The following is an 18,143-nucleotide window of genomic DNA, read 5'->3' on the forward strand; positions in this document are numbered from 1 at the left end:
TATATATTTTGGATATTAACCCCTCATCAGGTAATGATCTGCAAATACCTTCTCCTGTTCTGTAGGTTGCCTTTTCACTCTGTTGATTGTGTCCTCTGATGCATAGTTTTAAATTTGATGTAGTCTCATTTATCTATTTTTTTCTTTTGTTGCTGTGCTTTTAGTATGAACTCCGAGAAATCATTGCTAAGTCCATCCAAGATGGTTGCTTTTAACCATTCCTCTCTGCTGTCACCAATTCTGCTGACACCTTTGGGTGGGTGGGATGGAACAGGGGAGGACAATTTGCAACAGTTGAGGGGATGAGGAAGTTTTTAGCCAGGAGAATAGAAGCCCCCAGGTGGTGAGGGGTGAGGTGAGGGGACAGTGGCCATGGCATTCAAATTACAGAGGGGCTTTCATAGGGCAGAGCAGTGACCCAGAGGGCAGGATTGGGACCAATGAGAGGTTCAGGGAGGCAGATAGAAGCTCAGTCTAACAGGATTCTAGAAGTTAAATGGGGTACTTTAGAGGTAGTGATCTCCCCGTCACTGGAGGAGTGCAAGTACTCAGATGGCCACTCAGGTAGGATGTTGCACAGAGGCTTCAGGCAGAGGATAGTAAGGTTGGGTTGATGGCTTCTGATCCTATCTGTGATTCAGTAAGGAAGGAGGGAGCTCAAAGCTTCAGCCTGTGGGGTTGGGTGGCCAGGATTGCGCTGACAAGTATCCCCCTCCCCTGTGCCTGGGGAAGTCTTGTGATTTGGGGTCAAGCTGTGGAGGAGATTTCATGAGTTCCTGTCATCCTGGAGCGGGAAACCAGGCTCTGACCCATATGGCCCAAGGATCTTGGAGCCCTGGCTGGAAGAAGGGAAAAGAGATGAGGATATTGCTCCTTCATCCCCTGCCAGTTGCTGCTTGTGAGCAGAATGCAGGAAACAGACTTAAGAGTCTGACAGACCTTGGTTCAGGTGCTGCCTACGGCACTCACCGGCTGGGTGGCTTTGGGCAATTTCTTTAACTTCTCTGATCCTCATTTCCTCTTCTGAGCAAGGGGCCATCACCTCCCTTGCAGGGTTTTCTGCAGAATGACAACAACAGGGGCCCAGAGCCTGGCAGGTGCTCAGTAAACTGCCGTGATCAGAGTTAACCTACTGATAATTGTCTCTCACCACCTTCTGAAGCCAATAACCCTGAGTGGGCTGCACCTGCCTCCCCTCCAGTGACCACTTCCCATTGTTCTTGGCCCTGGCCGGCCCCTCTGACCTGGGTGGACCTCATTCCTTCTGAGGGCTGGGACCCCAGACTCCTGGATCCAGAACCCACCTCAGCCATGGCAGACATCCAAGCCTGCCCGGGGGTCCTCTCTGGGCCTGGCAGTGGGGCTGCATGGCGGCCTGATACCTTCTCTGTTGGTCCTCTGTCTCTGCCTGTCCTTGCGGCTGCTGGCCCTGGAGCTTCCTCAGTCCTGCTTGCCCAGTCCCTCCCAGCGCTGCAACCTGTGCCCCACGTCATCTGGTGCACGTTGCACCCAGAGATCCCCCACATAACCGCCAGCCCAGCCCATCGTGGAGGAAAATCAAACCTCATTAAAGGCCATTGATTTTCCTCCAAATTTGTTGCGAATACACTTTGAGGCTTCTCAATATTACTGCCTGCTCCCACCTTCAGTTCCTCAACCAGTACCAAAGCTTCACCAGGGAAATAGAGGGCTGCCGGGTTGGGAGGCGGCATGGAGGGCCAGAGGGCTGGGGGAGCTGCCTGCCGGAGCCCCTGGCCCACTGTGGCCCTCCAGTGTGGCAAGACTCTGGATATGCCACTGATTTCTGGGAGTGAGTATTTCCCTGTCTGGTCACCCCTATCTTCCTACAGGGCTTGGGCAGAGGTGGGTGTGTGTGTCCATGGGTGTCAGTGGTGTGTCTCTGTGCACCTATGTCTGTTTGTCTCTGTATGTGTGTGTGTGTGTGTATTTGCATGCATGCAGTGCAGGATGGGGTCTTGGCTTGCAGTTGAATTCTGGACGCTCTGCTACCCATGAAATAGCCAGCCTGGGGAAGGGGCTTGACTTGGGATAAACCCGATAGGTTCTCTTCCCTGGGGCCAAGGGCTAGGTGGGCTCTGGAGGGCCCACAGACTTCTCTGCCCTCTCCCACACACTCCTGCTGCCCTTTTGTCATCTTGGAAGTGAGACATCTTGCTGACTTTGTTGGGTGTTAGAGTTGGGGTTTTGGGGGGCGGGTGGAAAAGATGTTAGGGGGCTTGAATTCCTCCCCCCACCTCCAGTCTGACCTAAGAGCCCCGGATGGGTGTGTTTAGAGTTGAATGGACATGATTCACCTGGTGAGTCTGGACAAAGTGAGTTAAGAGAGAAGATTGGGCAGTGAGGGTGCCCGGGAAGGGAGTGTGGCACTGAGGACATTCCTGTCTGCCTGGGCCCTGTTCCTAGTGTAATGTTAAACATCAAGCTCAGCTTTAATGGGGAAAAAGTCACAAACCGGGGCCCTTTGGGCTTCACAGGGTGAAGTGGCTTGCCTCTATCCCACCCGCCAGGGCCAGAGGTCAGTCAGTGGTGCTGGGTTGGTCTTCTAAGTCCTGGGACAAGGCTGAGATGCCCCAGGGAGCAGCCTTGACAATGGGCCTCCTACACATTTGGGGGTGGGATGGTCCCTGGGTGTGTGCCCTCAATGAAGCCTCACCTGCTACCCACTGCCCCAGCCCTGCACAGGTGTGTCATGCAAGTTCACGGATGTGCATGCGTGTTCTCCCCACGGCCTCTGTCAGGGAGCCGGGAGCTGCTCTCTGGGTTCCGGGGACAGCCCAGATTTATGGCACTGGGAGAAATATTTAGGCCCGAGACAGTTTGGTTGTGTTAATTATGGAAATCTAAAGATAATCTATATTTAATGCTGAATTTTGTCAAATTTGCTAAAGAATTAGGGGAGCGTGTGCAAACAGTGACACTTCAATGAAGAACAAGGTGCAATTAAACTCTGAAATTTACAGTGGAATAATTGGAGAGCATGACAAATATAGTTATCACCAGCAACTAATTAGGGGTCTGCTCGAGGTTTCTGGGCTTGATTAATCTCGCCTAGATGCTAATAAGTTATGCTGGACAGCTGATACTGCTCCTCATCTCCTACTTTCCACCCTCTCTCCAGAGCACTTGGGGGGTGGGTGTGATCCATTCGGTTCATCCCTCTGCACAGCCTGGCCTGAAGGGGAGAACAGGGGCACCACAGCTCCTATGCTGAGACCCGCTCCCCACCTGAGGATGGCGGGAACACCTTAAGCCACCCCTGCTCAGGCATCCTGGGGTCTCAGTGGTTGGTAAGTTCTTCTTGGTGTCTCACTTGAGGCCCTCCAGGACTGGGGGAGAGAGGATTGGAGCCTGAGTTTTAAGGTCTAGCTAAGCCTCAGTGGGTCTGATGTGTTCCCTCACTGTTGGTGTAGTTCAATCTGGCTCCACCCTCCACGCCTTTGGGAAGGGGCGCTGAAACTCCTGCTCTGACCAGAGATGGCCTCCCCACTGCCCCCAGCCCAGGTCTCTGCTAATCTTCCTTGCTGCTGACTGTGGCCGAGCCTTAGCTCCATTGATTAAAGTTTAGCCTGAGCTGGCGGGCGCTATTACCTGCTGGAGTGTGGCCAGCACCTTGGCCCTGCTGCCAGGCCCAGCCGTGAGACAAGACCCATTCCCTTCCTCTCTGTCTCTCCCTGTGTCTGATTCTGTCTCCTGTCCCAAGCCTCCCTCAGGCCTGCTGCCCTTGTCCCCCTTCAGGAGCCCACCCTGGGAGGGGTCTCTGTGTGGTTAGCCAAGAGCAGGTGACCCCTCAAGAACTCTCCCCTCCACCACCCACCCTTTCCTCAGAAGATCTCCTGACTTCGCGTTTCCCCTCGGGTCCCCCAGGGCTGGTGGGGTCTGCCAGCCATGCGCATGGACCCCATCCTGAGCGGCGCCCCCAGCATCTCCTGCGTTTGCTCAGTGTCACTGGCACAGGACGAAGAGTCTGATTGGCAGCCTCAGATGAGTTTGGGAATCTAAAATGGGAAGTTAGACGAACTGCTTCCTTGTGAATGTAGTGTCTTGGTACACCAGAACCCTCGAAGCATGAGTGCGTGTGTCATAGGAGGCCAGGACCTGGATGTGGCTGGTCAAGAGGACTCTGGCAGGGGGTGCGGGAGCGGGGCAGGGCCCTCCAGAATGCCTCCCCATGGTATCTGAGCCAGAGGAGTCCTCCTCCTGGGAGGAGGGGGCATTGCTTCCTTGAGGCCTGTTTCTCTTCCTGCTTGCCTTGCTGGGAGCTTTGAGGTCAGACCCACCTAGGCTTGTGTCCCAGCCTTGGGGATCCCGGGCTGTTCCTAACCATGTCAAGTCTTGGTTTCCTTCATATGGAACGGGGATAATTACTTCAGGGCACTTGCCCCAGGGACACCAGGACCTCAGTGAAGGGCTTGGAGTTGAACAGGCCTTTAGTAAATGGGGTTCCCTCCCCACACCCCCTCCTCCTCCCCTCCAGCCGTCTATTCGACCCCTTCACCTTCCAGGGCTCTGGCGTACCTTTTAAATCAGTGCTAGGGCCCTGACTGGAAGGAGGCTGGGGTGGGGACCAGAGCCCAGAGCTTCACCCTCCTCACCACCTGCCTTCAGGCAGGGAAACCACACAGCTTGAGGCCTTGTAAGGGCTTGTAAGGTCTTCAGCCAGGCCTCGAGGTGTTCCTATTGTTAATGGGAGGAGGTGGCTCCAATAGCTTTCTTGCCTCCACTCCCTTTCCAAACAATACATCTAAATACAAATCAGATCACATTCTGTCCCTGTTCAGAAACCTTCAATGGCTCCCCATTGCCTCCAGGATAAAGCACAGACTTCTTAGCCTCCCTGTCGAAGCTATCCACGGTCTGCCCCAGTCTGGTTCCTCCTTCCTCTTGGGCCTCTTGAAGTCCCTTTGCTCTACCCACCTCCCTGCCACCTCCCCCGCTTTAACGCCCTCGTCTCCAAACTCCCTCAGTGCCTGGAGTCTGAAGGCTTTACTGGGGCAATTTCTGCTTCCTGAAATGCCTTCCCTCCCGCTCCCATCCCCATGTCCACCTTCCGCGAGACCCAGCCTGAGTCTCACCACCCCCATCTGCCTGCCCTGGTGCTCCCACATGCGCTTGTCATCCCCTCCCCACCCCCATCTGAACTCCCTCTGGGTGCATAGTTGTCCCTTGTGGCTGTCAGACTCCTCCGCCAGAGGGCGATAGACGCTGCAGGCACAAGCAAAGTGGAGCCCAGCATTGGCTGCACCCACCTTTGGGCCTGCCTCTGCGATGCTGTCTCCTGGAACTCAGGGCTGGAGGATTTGAGGTCAGAGCATCTTTTGTTTCCTTCTCTGCAAGGCTAACACCTTTTATGGATGAAAACTACAGAACTAGTTCTTACATTTGTACCCTGCTGCAAGTTTACCAGTCACCGTTGACGTCCTGAGTCCCCAGGGCAAGGCTTTGTTGGCCCATTTTACAGATGGGGAGCCATGCCTTGGTTATTGCTTAATCTTGCAGAGACTGCCAAGTCATGGGTGCAGAATGCGTTGGATAAATCGAGGCTCAGAGCATATTTGTGAGGGTCATGTGGCCTGTGAGGGAGGGTGTTCGGACTCAAACCCAGGCTTCCCTCACTTCCAGGTGAGCAACTTTTCCTCTACACCGGTTTTTCTGATCATTCAAGACCCTGGTCTAGGGGATGGCCTGGTGATACAGCAGTTAAGCTTGCACATTCCGCTTCTTGGCAGCCCGGGGTTCGCTTGTTCGGATCCCGGGTGCAGACATGGCACCGCTTGGCAAAAGCCATGCTGTGGTAGGTGTCCCACGTATAAAGTAGAGGAAGATGGGCATGGATCTTAGCTCAGGGCCAGTCTTCCTCAGCAAAAAGAGGAGGATTGGCAGTAGTTAGCTCAGAGCTAATCTTCCTCAAACAAACAAACAAAAAAGACCCTGGTCTAATCCCTTCTCGTCATGGTCACAGCCCCTGGCTCTGAGGCAACTGCAAATGGTGCCTCAGACTTCAGACTCCAGTCCACAAAGGCTTAAGTGCTGTGTGTCTATGGACAGGTCAGTAGCCCCTCTGAGTTGCAGCTTTCTATGAAATGGTCAGGTGATGCTCAGTCCCTTCTCTGCAGCGTTATTGTGGGATGAAATGAGATGATGGACGCAGAGACTCCTCTCCCCTAGGATGGAATGGACCTGGGTGGGGACATTCCACCTGGAAATCTTGGTCTGTCACTTGAAGCTGGGGGTGGGATGGGGAGGCAACACAAACACCTGCAGGCCTATTCAGCCCTTCTCTGGGAGAAGAAGAGAGATCTGGGAGCTCCTTTCTCAGGAGCCTCCAGCCCTTGCAGCTGCTGGAAGCGATCCGGGCTCTGTCGCCATGGCAACACGGGCCAGCCGCCTGCAGGGTCTTCTGGTGCCAGCACTGTTGACCTCACTTAGGATGATTACCTTTCAGCAAATAAAATAATTGTGTTAATAAAGAGGCTGTTTGCCCCCTCATCCCCCACCCTGCTTGGCCTGTTCCCCATCCCCACCCAGGCACCCCTGGCTTGTGGGATGCCTTCCTCTTCAGTAAATTGTTGAGGAGACCCTGACTGGGTTTTCATTTTTGCCAATTTTAACCATCTCCCACCCTCCCTATCTTGCCTTCTGCCTCCTTGCCCTGATGTCGTTGTTGAAGTTGCATGATTGAGATAATACTGCTAGTCCTATCTTCCTTCCACACAGCTTTGAATACCCACTGGGCCTCCCAAGCCAGAGGAATAATAAATTCTACATATTGAGGGTCTGCTCTGTTACCCCCTTACAAGTGTCTTCAAAAATATCCTCTTTTTAATCCCTGTCACAACTTTAAGTGGTCTTCAACACCACTTTACAGGGGAGAAGACTGAGGCTCTGAGAGAGGAAACGTTACGGGCTCTCTTAACGGTGTGGCCACTTGGCCTGGGAACATTCAGTTCGGCCTCTGGCCGACACACGCACATGGTTGGCTGGGCACGAGGCTGGGCTTCCTGGGAAGAAGAGAGGAACAAAGCTTCCAGGAGACTCTGAGTTGGGGGTGAAGGTGGGCAAGAGGAGACGGATGTAGCCACAGAAAACAGACATGCAAGATGCAATGTGACCAGTGCTCTGAGACCAAGAAAACGATGGAGACCCAGCCCAAGGTGCTGTGGAAGCAGACTCCAGCACAGAAGCCCTGAAGGGGACAAGGAAGACGAGACTGGCTGTTACTGAGCCTCCAGGAAGCGGCTGACAATTTGCTGAGCACATTATGATTGTTATCTCACAGGATGCTTGTTACAACCCCATTTCACTGATGAGAAAAGTAAAGCTCAGAAAGCTTGGGGGCATTTTTCAAGGTCACACGGCTGGTGTGGAGCCAGGATTCAAACCCAGATGCCTGATCTCCCTACCCACGCTCAGCTCTCATTTGACTTTATCAGGCTGCCTGCCCGTCAAGGATGGAGAGAAAGAGAGAAAACCACTAAACAGGCTGAATAAGCCTTGGAGCACAGGCTCCGGACGCAGGGGTGAGGCCTTGTGGAAGTCTGATGTTGCCTCAGACACTGTTGATTATCTGAGGCTCTGGTTAAAATGGAAACTTGCCAAAGAGAGATTACCAAAATTGTGGCTAATTTGGGAAGTTTGCTTTCGTCAATGAACACAAAATAATGCAACGTGACCAGGCTATTTGAAAGCTCATTTTAAGCCTTACGAATAATTGTTAAGTCAGCCCCCTCCAGGCCGTGTTCTGTGACCAGGCAAAGCTTTCACTCTGTGAGGGGACCGTCCTCACTGGACTCTAGGGTTTCTCTGTGACTGGAGGAATAGTGTCATCTGGACGTAATGTCAGCAGTCTGGATTCATAAGTATGAGTCCCAGGCTGGAGATCCTTCCTCGTCTTCACCCCCTACCCCCGAGAGAGGCCCTGCCTCAGACAAAGTGAATGGACGTGCCAGGGCCGGGCAGGGGCTGGGGTGCCCACTGGGCGCACTAGGTGGCGCTCTGATATTGGTCAATCCTTTGAGCGGCTGGCTGTGCAGTGGCCAGAGGGCTGGGTGGGCAGTAGTGACGTTGAGGGGGAAGCTGGTCCCACTGGACCTGACACCTGGGGCGAGAATAGGTGAGGGAGCAGTGGAGACGGCAGAAGCCAGGCTGGGGGTCAGGGGCACTGTTCTTCCATGCGTGACTCCTGGTCATTCATGGGGCCCCAAACGGTAGGGACAGAAATGGTAGCACTGAGGGGACAGAGAGACCAGAGGGGCTGCGTAGGGGTGAGGTGAGGTGAGGGCAGAGCAGCCCAACGGTGTGTGGGTGACCCTGAGCTAGGTGAGGCCATCAGGAAGGCTGTCCTGTCATTGACCACTAAAGCCAGAGTTCTAAACCCAGGGCCTGCCTGAGGTGGGGCTTGCCCACCTTACCTGCCCTTGGACCCCGGGGCAGCAAGAGGCTGGGGGGGTGGGGGTGCAGTATGTGTAATGCCTCTAGCCAATATTGAAGGAAGCCCTGGGAGATGCTGGGCAGAGAACAGCTTTGCTCTAAGGGCAAGATGCAGGCACAGGCCCCAGAGGCCTCAGGTTCTTGTCCGTTTAGCTGTGTCCCAGCCACGTGACCATGGGCAAGTCGCTCAGACCCCTGCTTCATTCTTTGTGGGATGGGGAGAACGCTCAGAGTTGTTGGGAAGCTTCGAGGAGACGATCATGCACACGGGCACTTGGTATGCCCTGCCTGCGGCATCTCCTTTGTTCCGTCAGTTTGCAGAAGTGGCATCTTGCATCTCGTCCTTGCCTGCAGGCCCAGCAGGTTCTCAGTGCTGGTGACTGCTTAACACCTGGGGGTGCAGGCAGCTGGAGTTGGCAGTGTTCCAAAAGGGCCTTCAAACCCTCACCCTCGGGACCAGCCCCGAGAGACCCTGCCCTCAGCTTTGGGCAGTTTTCCTGTTTAGATGCATACCTTGGAGCTGGGCCTGACTACTCCGTGTAGCTGTCCTGTGTCTCACCCCTTGCAGGCCCCCCTCTGCAGATGTGTGGCTCTGTGGGGTCCCCAGGACCCCTTTGGGGGAAGGAAGTAGAGGGGCAGACTTGCCCTAGGACCTCTTTTCCAGCAGTCTGCTTGCTACTTCCTTTATATCTGCTACAGGTGGGGAAACTGAGGCAAGGGGTAACCACTGGGACAAACCACAAATCCCTGAGGCTGGTAGGTGTGGGGAGTGAGGCAGTGAATTGACTTCCCAGGGCCTGGGGGGTCTGTTACACTGAGCTCCCAGGGGAGAAGTATCAGTGGTTGGCTGGAGACGTGCAAGGAGCAAGGAGAGAGAAGGGCAGGAAGAGTCTGGGAGGACTGTGTTGAGGGCAAGGGCAGTGAGGGCAGACTTATTCAGTCAACAAACATACTGAAAATGTTTAGTGAGCACCTTATTTGGGCCAGGCACTGTTATAGGTGCTGTGGGTTAAGGAGACTCAGACATACAAGGTCCCCACCCTGGGGGAGGGTCCATGGAGTCAGGCTGCTTGGAGCTTGACTCCAAGTGGCTTCCCCAAATCACCTAACATCTCTAGGTTCCTGCTTCATCATCTGTAAAATGGGGATAATAACGTCTCCCTCAGGGGACTGTTGTGAATGTTAGATGCGTGGACAGTCCTGGCTCTGCATGACTGTGAACTGCTGTGGGTTTTATCAGTATTATTGTGATCACCAGCTCTGGGGAATGTGACCTTGAGTAGATTGCTCACCTTCCTTGAACCTTGGGATCGTCATCTAAGAAATAGGCTCATAACTTCTGCCCTGCCCACGTCACAGGACCCTGTTGTGAGATTTAAGCCGATTAAGGTAATACATGGGGAAGGGTCAATTTAAATTGTGTGTGTGTGTGTGTGTATGTGTCTTAAAGACCCCGGCATTTGTGCTCTGTCTATCCTGCAGGCCGCTTGAGCCCAGGTAAGCCTTTAAATGGACGTGAGGTGCCCTGGCACTTCATGTCAGGACTTCTGTTCCTGGAGCCTTGGGGCTGGAACAGAGGTGCTGGCAGAGGGGTGGAAATGAAGGCCAGGCTGAGAATTGCAGCATTCCTCCAAAGGCCTGGGGAAGTCAGCAAATAAATCTCAGAGATTGAGTGGGGATCAACCCTTCTCCTTGCCCCAACTGTCAACAGGGCTGTCTGCGAGGTCAGGGGGTCCTCTCTCCCCTCTATGAGCATCCTCTTCCCTAGGAACCTTGCCTTTCCCCACCAACCTCTCCCTCCAGGCCTAACGCCTGCTGCCATGCCACAGAACCACTCAGGGAAGGATAACACAGTGGGGCTCTGTCTCAGAGGTTTCTGGGTCTGCGCCTCCCAGTTCCTTGTGCTGATGAGAAGGTGCCTGGTCACCTCCGTGAGTGTTCATTAGCACCTGGGGTTTCCCAACCCCCACCCACCCCACCTGCCCAACCAGCTGGCCGAGTGGTGGAGCTGGCCAGGGTTCAGCCTGGACCAGGGCTGAAGAAGCAAAGAACGGAGAGAGCAATCTCCCATCTGGGAAAATTAGGATTGGGAGCAGGGGCAGCCATAAACCCATTTCTAAGCTCCCTCTTCCCCAGAAAAGAGCTGTAGGAGGCAGTGTGGTACAGTAGGAAGAGCATGGGTAGTGGGGTCAGCCAGCCTGTGTTCCAGTCCCTTACTAGCTGGGGTGTCCCCGGCAAGATGGGATGGTAATAGGACTTACTCTGTAGGGTGGATATGCAACTTTCATGGGATAACCTGTGTGGGGTGCCTCAGACTGTGAATCCAGGCTTCGTCATAGGATCAGTTAACTGGGATTTAGGCAATTTTATGGCCTTCCATTCCCCCATCCCAGCTGCTTTTCTCAGTTCATTGATTGATTGATTGGGTGAATGGCATCAAGGGGAATGAGCAAGATGCCATCCAGTTGGGTGACAGGGTGTGAGCAGAAGATCCCAGAGTTTATTTCCTTTCCAGGATAGCAGAGAAGAAAAAGAGCTCTTCTGGCCAGGAGATCCGAAGAAGGCCTCGTGAAAGAGGGAGGGCCCGTAGACTACGTTTGTTTCTCGGGTGGCTCCACTGACTGCTCGGTGGGGAAGGGAAAAGGAGGGCCGGTGGAGGAAATGGCATGGTCAGAGGCCTGCAGGTGAAAAAGCTGGGGACACATCCAGGAAACTAGGGCAAAAGTGAAGTGAGATGAAATTGAAAGGAAGTCCTCCCAAATTCCTGGATTATTAAAGCAAGAGTGGAATGCATTGGGAAGAGAGTAGGAGGCTGAATTATTTGGATACTTACTAAAACCTTCTTTCAAATCCCTGCATCTGCTCTGCTCTCTCAAGGGGGGCCACCTCCTTTTTCCTTCCCCTCCAGAATGACAGGCTTACAAAACAACAGTGAAGGAAAGTGTCCCCTAAAGGACATCCCTTGCCTTTCTTCCTCCTCCTCTCCCTCAGCTTCACACTGTGTCCTTAACCCCCTTCCTTCTCCTCGGAGAAGGAAGGTGGTGTAGGAGGAAGATTGGTGAGGGACAGGTGGTCCCCAAACTGTCCTCGGTTAGTAAGGAGGGAGGGCCTTGTGTTGGAGGTGTCCAGGGCCATGTTTCGTCCTTGGGTCCCTGAGGGCAGATGCACATGGAGGCGGGGATCCTGTGCTCTGCCAGAAATACTCATGTGAAGTGATTTACATTAAATCTGGCTCACAATCCTCTTCATTCCTCAAATGGAAGGAGATGGTGTTTGGGCAGTAGAGGTGGAAGAAGGAGGGGGAGAGAGAGAGGGCAAGAGGAGAAGGAGGCAGAGGGAGAGGAGGAGGCAGCTGCGGCTAGCCAGCAGAGCTGCCGATTTTATTTTTCTTGTTCTTGGAGCAGGCGGGCAGAGCCCGTCCCTGTGGCAGCAGGCGCGAGGCAAACACGGGCTGAAGGAGGAGACCCTTGCTCCCTTTCCCTCCCTGCCCAGGCTCTGTCTCCCTGTCTCTCGCCATCGCTGCTTCTCTGCTTCTCTCTCTCTCTCCCCTCTCTCTTCCAGGGCACTCTCTGGGCTCCTCTGTGCTCCTGGGAGCTGCACGGGGTGGAGGTGATTTTTATTCCTTCTCATTTTAGACTGAGCTTGGGATTTCTAGTGCTCAGTTACTGAGTGTGGCTTTGGTCCTCTTTGGGGGCTTGGGGTGGGTGCAGAGCCCAGCTTTCTTTCTCCCTGCGTTCTTCCAGAGCCCAGCTGGTCCTCGGTGGGCACCAGTCCTCCGCGGGGCAATCTTCAAAGCCCCAGAGCACCTCTTCTTGAATCATGTCCCGTCTTTTTTCTTAAGTGGACTTACTCCAAAAACGATCTAAGGAACTTTATTTTCTAAACGTTCACATTCTGATCAGTCCTTTCTGGACTTTTATTGCCTTTAGGGGCATTTTTGTTACAGAATACCTGAAAGGTCCTGAGCACTGTGACCTGAGAGAGCCCTCCCACAAATGACACTGGAAGCCAGGATGTCGATCTCCTTTTACCAATGGCAGGACGGAGGCTCATGGAGAGTGTTAATAGCCAGAGAGGATTTGAACCCAATTCTTCCCCGTGCTGGTGCAAGACTGTTTCCCCAGGCAGTATGCCCTCCCGCACTTCCTCTGGGATTCCTGCTTTTACCTAACATCCACTCACACAAAAATTTTCAGGATGGCAGAGCCCACTGTCCTGTCATTTGAATGCATGTGGCGTCCCATCATGTTGATGAGTCACACTTTGTTTGGTCACTCCTGCATTGTTGAGTACCTGAGGGATGTCTCATTTCTTACGGTAACCAATGCAATTGCTGTGAGTATTTTCTTCAAGTCACTTCCATTGTCTTCTTCATCCCCAATATGTTCCATGAGTAGGTTCAGCAGTGGCGCCCCGGGGCTCTGCCTCTCAGCCAGGGTCGGGGAGGCGGTCGGTGCTTGGTATCTGGACCTGGTCCATGGTCACTGCAGAGCTGGAGGGAAGCCACCTCTCATGGTGGATTTGGATTTACCTCCACCCACAGGAAGTTGTAAGGACCCCTCTGGGGGCCAGCATATTGGTGCAGCGTCAACTCTGTGTGCACGCGTGGCCCAGCCTGGACCCCCTTCACCAATGCAGAGCACGGCTCATCTCAGCATTACTCAGAGCCATCACCACATCAAAAACCAAGAGCTGAAGTGACCCAGAGTCTAAATCTGCATCAAATGCTGGCCAGGGAATTTAACATTAGCCAAATGGCCAATGTTATCAGTAGCTAGCTTAACATAGAGCTGCTAGTGCATTTCCCAAGGCAGATAACATTAGAGCCTGAGCATGGTTAGACGGTATAACCATAAAGTTCAGTCTTTAGCCATAACATATCTGTTTGGGGTAAAGTACACATTTTATGAACAAAGTGAGTGACTTGAAAAAAGGGATCAACTACAGGAAGAAACCCTTATTTCCGCTCCAGTGCAAAGGAGATTGGTGGTTCAGGTGGTGAGTGGGTGGGAACTTAGATGGCCCTCTGGGGGCATGAGGCTCTTATGAGCTGGCACAGGAGGGAAGCAGGGGGCATCGGTCACTGTGGAGAGACGAGGAAGGGGCAGAGCTGCCAATCCAGGGGAAGGTGAAGGCATAGAGCAGGAAGGGATGGGCCTGGGGTCAGGACTGGATGCCTGCAGAGTTCCAAGCATCCGAGCCAAGCTGCCTCCTGGTTTTGCAAAGCATGGATATTAATAAGGGTGATTAGTAATCATGACGTGTGAATAATAAGGGGATGGTTAATTGTCCTGGTTATGATGAACAGCAGTCACCAGGAGAGGGTGGGGGAGTTGGGACCCCCCAACACACACACACACACACACAAACACACACACATACTCACTCACATGTGAACTATTCTTGGCTGCTGCTTATGACACCACAGAGCCAGCAAGTTAGCTGGGTATCAGTATTTTAAAAATTGAACCTAATAAAGCAGAATTGTAAAATTCATTTATAATTCCTTTTATACAATTATAAAAGGACACATTTGCAGCAGAAAATTTGGAAAATACAGAAATATTAAGGAAAGAAACAAAAACCACTATAAATATTTTGGTGTATATCCTTCTAGTTGTTTCTTCTATGTGTCCATGGATATAGCCATAAACTATATTTAAAAGAAAACATAATTAGGATAATATTCTGCATGGTATTTGGTAACTTGCTTTTTTTTGTTGTTTAAACTTACAAAGGCTTCATGTGCACTTCTCCATGCCATTCTATAGTCTTTGAGGATATGCTTTTTTAATGAGGGGAACAAGGTTTTGGGCAAGAGGGAGCCCATCAGAAAAGAAGCCCATCTTTCCTGCCTCCTCCAGTTGGAGAGGCTGGGGGTCTCCAGGGTTACAGGAAGGCAATGCTGGGATGGGGACTTACCACGTGGTCCTGGAGACATTCTGAACCCTCTGAAGCTCAGTTTCCCCACCTGTATGTAGAGGAAATAGCCCCAACCTCTTGACCGCCTCCTGGAGGGCTATCCCCAAGGCCTGAGACACAAGCCCTCTAGAGAAGTTGAAGAATATTGATTTGGGGGCTCCCATCAACTGGAAAAGACAGAGCAAACCTCAGGGCTGGGGAGGGGACCAACTGTGTGACCAGAGGGAAGTCCATCCTCTCTTTGGGACTGATTTTGCTCAAAGGTAAATTGCGGACCTGCACTCGGCAGTCTCTCGTACCCTTAGGGCTTCCAGTTCTGAACTCCAGGTTCCTCTGATAGGCCAAGCTGGGCTCTGCTGTCACCTTCTGGACACCTGGCTGGTGCCATGGGAGGGAGGGTCAATAATGCTGCTGCCTCGGGGGCCCTGTTCTTGGGAAGAAGGTTAAAACTGGAGCCACAGGCCCTCTGTCCCATGGTTGGGCCACTGTGGAGAAAACACCTGGTTTGATGGAGATGAGGAATTGAATGTTATTTCACTGTTCCTAAAAATGGGAAAGAAACCGCACAACAGCGAACTTTGGCCTGACCAACACCAAGAAGCCTCGGCTCCACAGAGCTCTGAGGCCAGTTCTTCTACCTCTGCATTGCTTGGCACCCCCCCCAGCATTCACGGGCTGAGTGGCAGGGGTGCCACGGGACCTCTGGCACTTGCATACTTGTCACTTTGTTAGCATTCTTGTGCAATTTTCATTCACTCATCTATTCATCCACTCGATAAATGAGAATTATCCACTATCTGTTTCATGTATAACACTCCCACTACCTACAAGCTCTGTGACCATGGGCAAGGCGCTTTACCTCTCTGTCCTCAATGTCCTCATCTATAAAATGGAGCTATCATAATGGTACCCATCTCATAGTGTTGATCAGAGGGATAAAATGAAATAGTAACTGTAATGTGCACTTAGAACAATGCCTGGAACATAGGCAGTGCTCAGTAACTATTAGCTATCATCATCGTCATCATCATTACTGCTACTGCTCCTGGTGAGTGTCAAAGAGTTGACTAAGATGACTAAGACACAGTTCCTGGTCTCGGGGAGTGCAAAATCAGCTGCAGTAAGCCCTTAGGTCTAGACAGTGTGCTCTGGGAGCACAAAGAAGGGAGTGCCTCCTTCTGGGTGAGTAGGATTTTGACAGGCACCGCCCCCCCCACATCTGTGCCTGCTCCCAGCTGTGGTTCCCCCAAGACCTGGTCCCCCAAGACCCAGCCCAGTGTGCAGCTTCCTCTAGGCCTTCAAAAGCTGGCCAGCCCCTCCCTCAGCTCCCCCTCCACCACGGCAGCATGCAGGCTGTTCGGAGAGGTGACAAAAAATTAAAATTAAAGCTAAATTAAAAAGAAGATTCCCATTTCCTCTCCCCATCTCTTTCCACCTTAATTTTATCGCATCTTCCTTCTCGTTTTATTGACTTTTAGAAGCATTGCCACAAGATTTAGTGTGGAGCAGGAGGGGAGGTAATAAATGTGGTACTCTTCTTGCCTCCAATTAATGCTGCTGGGGGTGGGGGCAGGTGCGGAAGAAGGGGCCGCCTCTGGGTGTGAAGCCCCCAGGAGGAGGGAAACGCTAAAACCACAGAGGTGGGGGAAATAGCCCGAGGTGGGGGCGATGGTTGCTTTTGGCTTTTATCCCCTCCCTGGGCCCCTTTCCTGGTGACCCGGAGAAAAAGAATCAGTCCGAACTGTGCTAATCAAGCCAGAAAACAGAAATCAGAATTTACATTCTCCCTGGTCTCGCTTTACAAACAACTCCAGAACTCTCCCCTCCCCCAAACTCCACCCATATTTCCTGGGACGAAGATTCCCCACCCACCAAACAGATCTTTATTTAATTTTATTTTATTTCATGCTCTGTTGGTGCAAGGCAGTTTTCCGTCCTCTCCCCACCCTCCCTCTTTCCTTCCTCTATTTATTTTTTCTGCGCCCCCCCAACCCCGCCCAATCTCTAATATCATTTTCATCCACCCACAGCGACGCTGCGTGTTTGTAATTTTCTTCTGACCCTAATGGCTCCGGTTTTCCCTCAGTATTTAAGCGGAACAAGACAGAGGTAAGTGGCAAATAAACAGCGGTTCCTATTTACGCTGCCAATTTCGGTTGATGGTGGAGAGGCTGCCTTGAAATTAACTCTGCTGTCTGCTGCGGAAGAATGTCTACCAGGCTCCCAGAGATCCGGCTCCCTGCCGCTCATTACAGCCCCTCCCGGTTATCCGCTAGGGTTACACGGGAGGGGTGGGTAGCTGCGGAGAGCTGGTGCCCAAAATCTTTCTTTCTTTCCTTTTTTTTTTTTTTTTTTTAAAAAGAACCCTCCCCTCTTCTTGGCCTTGGCCTTTCACCTCTGTAGACCAATCGTTCTCCCAGTGTGGTCCCCTGGCCAGCAGCATCAGCATCAACAGGGTACTTGGTGGAAACTCACATTCTCCAGCCATCCCAGGCCTATGAATCAGAAGCTCTGGGGGTAGGATCCAGCAAAATGTGTGATTTTTTTTTTTTTTGGCATCTGAGCTAACAATGTTGCCAATCTTTTTTTTTTCTGCTTTTTCTCCCCAAATCCCCCCAGTATATGGTTGTATATTTTATTTAGTTGTGAGTCCTTCTCGTTGTGGCATGTGGGACACCACCTCAACGTGGCCTGATGAGTGGTGGCTTGTCTGTGGCCAGGATCTGAACCCGTGAAACTCTGGGCTCCCGAAGCAGAGCTCAGGAACTTAACCACTCAGCCATGGCGCTGGCCCCCAAAAATGTGTTTTTAAAAAACAACTTTATTGAGGTATAATTCATATACCATAAAATTCACCCTTTTAAAATACACTATTCAATGAGCTTTTGGTAAATTTATTGAGTTGTGCAACCATCACCACAACCCAGTTATAGAACATTTCTATCATCCCAATAAGATCCCTAGTATCTGTTTACAGATAATCCCCTCCCCACCCCCCAGCTCTAGGCCACCTCGAATCTACTTTCTGTCTCTATACATTTGCCTATTCTGGATGATCTTTTGAGTCTGGCTTCTTTTACTTAGCATAATGTTTTGTTAACAGCTTTATTGAGGTATAATTCATGTACCATACAATTCATCCATATGAAGTGTACAAGTCAATGGCTTTTATTTACAGAGTTGTGCAACCATCACTACAATCAATTTTAGAACATCTTCATTACCCCCAGAAGAAATCCCTCACCCCTTAGTTGTTACCGCCAAATTCCCCTATGCCCCCAACCCAAGGCAAGCACCAATCTACTTTCTGTCTCTAACAGATTTCCCTATTTTGGACATTTCATATAAATGGAATCATATCATATGTGGTCCTTTTGTGACTGGCTTCTTTCACTTAGCATGATGTTTTCAAGGTTCATCCATGTTGAAGCAGGTGTCAGTACTTCATTCCTTTTTATTGCTCAGTAATATTCCACTGTACAGATATGCCACCTTTGCTTACCCATTCACCATTTGGTAGACATTTGGGTTGTTTCCACTTTTTGGCTATCGTGAATAATGCTATGAAAATTCTGTACGTAAAATTCTGTATGAATGAACATAAGAAATCCGTATTTTAATCTGATTTTACTAAACTTGAAAAACTGCCCTAGGCCTCATCCCCATCTTCCTTCTAGATCTTTCCTTCACTCTCCCATCTTCCCACATCAAGTGCCCTCCATCCAGTCTCTTTCTTCTTTTCATCCCTTGAAACAAACCTTAATGCAGCACTT

The 18,143-nt window shown here is 51.6% G+C and overlaps 1 protein-coding gene across 2 annotated transcripts in view; it reads left to right on the top strand.

Moving 5' to 3' along the window:
* The window catches only part of MRM1 (mitochondrial rRNA methyltransferase 1), a 30,939-nt gene extending 13,205 nt beyond the window's left edge, over positions 1–17,734 (top strand). The window contains exons 5-6 of one of the 2 annotated variants that reach the window (XM_070562406.1): positions 16,401–16,479; positions 17,549–17,734. In XM_070562406.1, the coding sequence (XP_070418507.1) occupies positions 16,401–16,479; positions 17,549–17,621 (152 nt within the window). In that variant the 3' untranslated portion in view covers positions 17,622–17,734. Of the gene's footprint in view, positions 1–6,735; positions 7,691–16,400; positions 16,480–17,548 lie in introns of those variants that run through there. The other variant, XM_070562407.1, reaches the window with a different exon arrangement.
* The last annotated feature ends 409 nt before the right edge of the window (positions 17,735–18,143 follow it).

This window comes from Equus przewalskii, chromosome 10, assembly GCF_037783145.1.
Source record: "Equus przewalskii isolate Varuska chromosome 10, EquPr2, whole genome shotgun sequence".
In the NCBI taxonomy this organism is placed as follows: domain Eukaryota; kingdom Metazoa; phylum Chordata; class Mammalia; order Perissodactyla; family Equidae; genus Equus; species Equus przewalskii.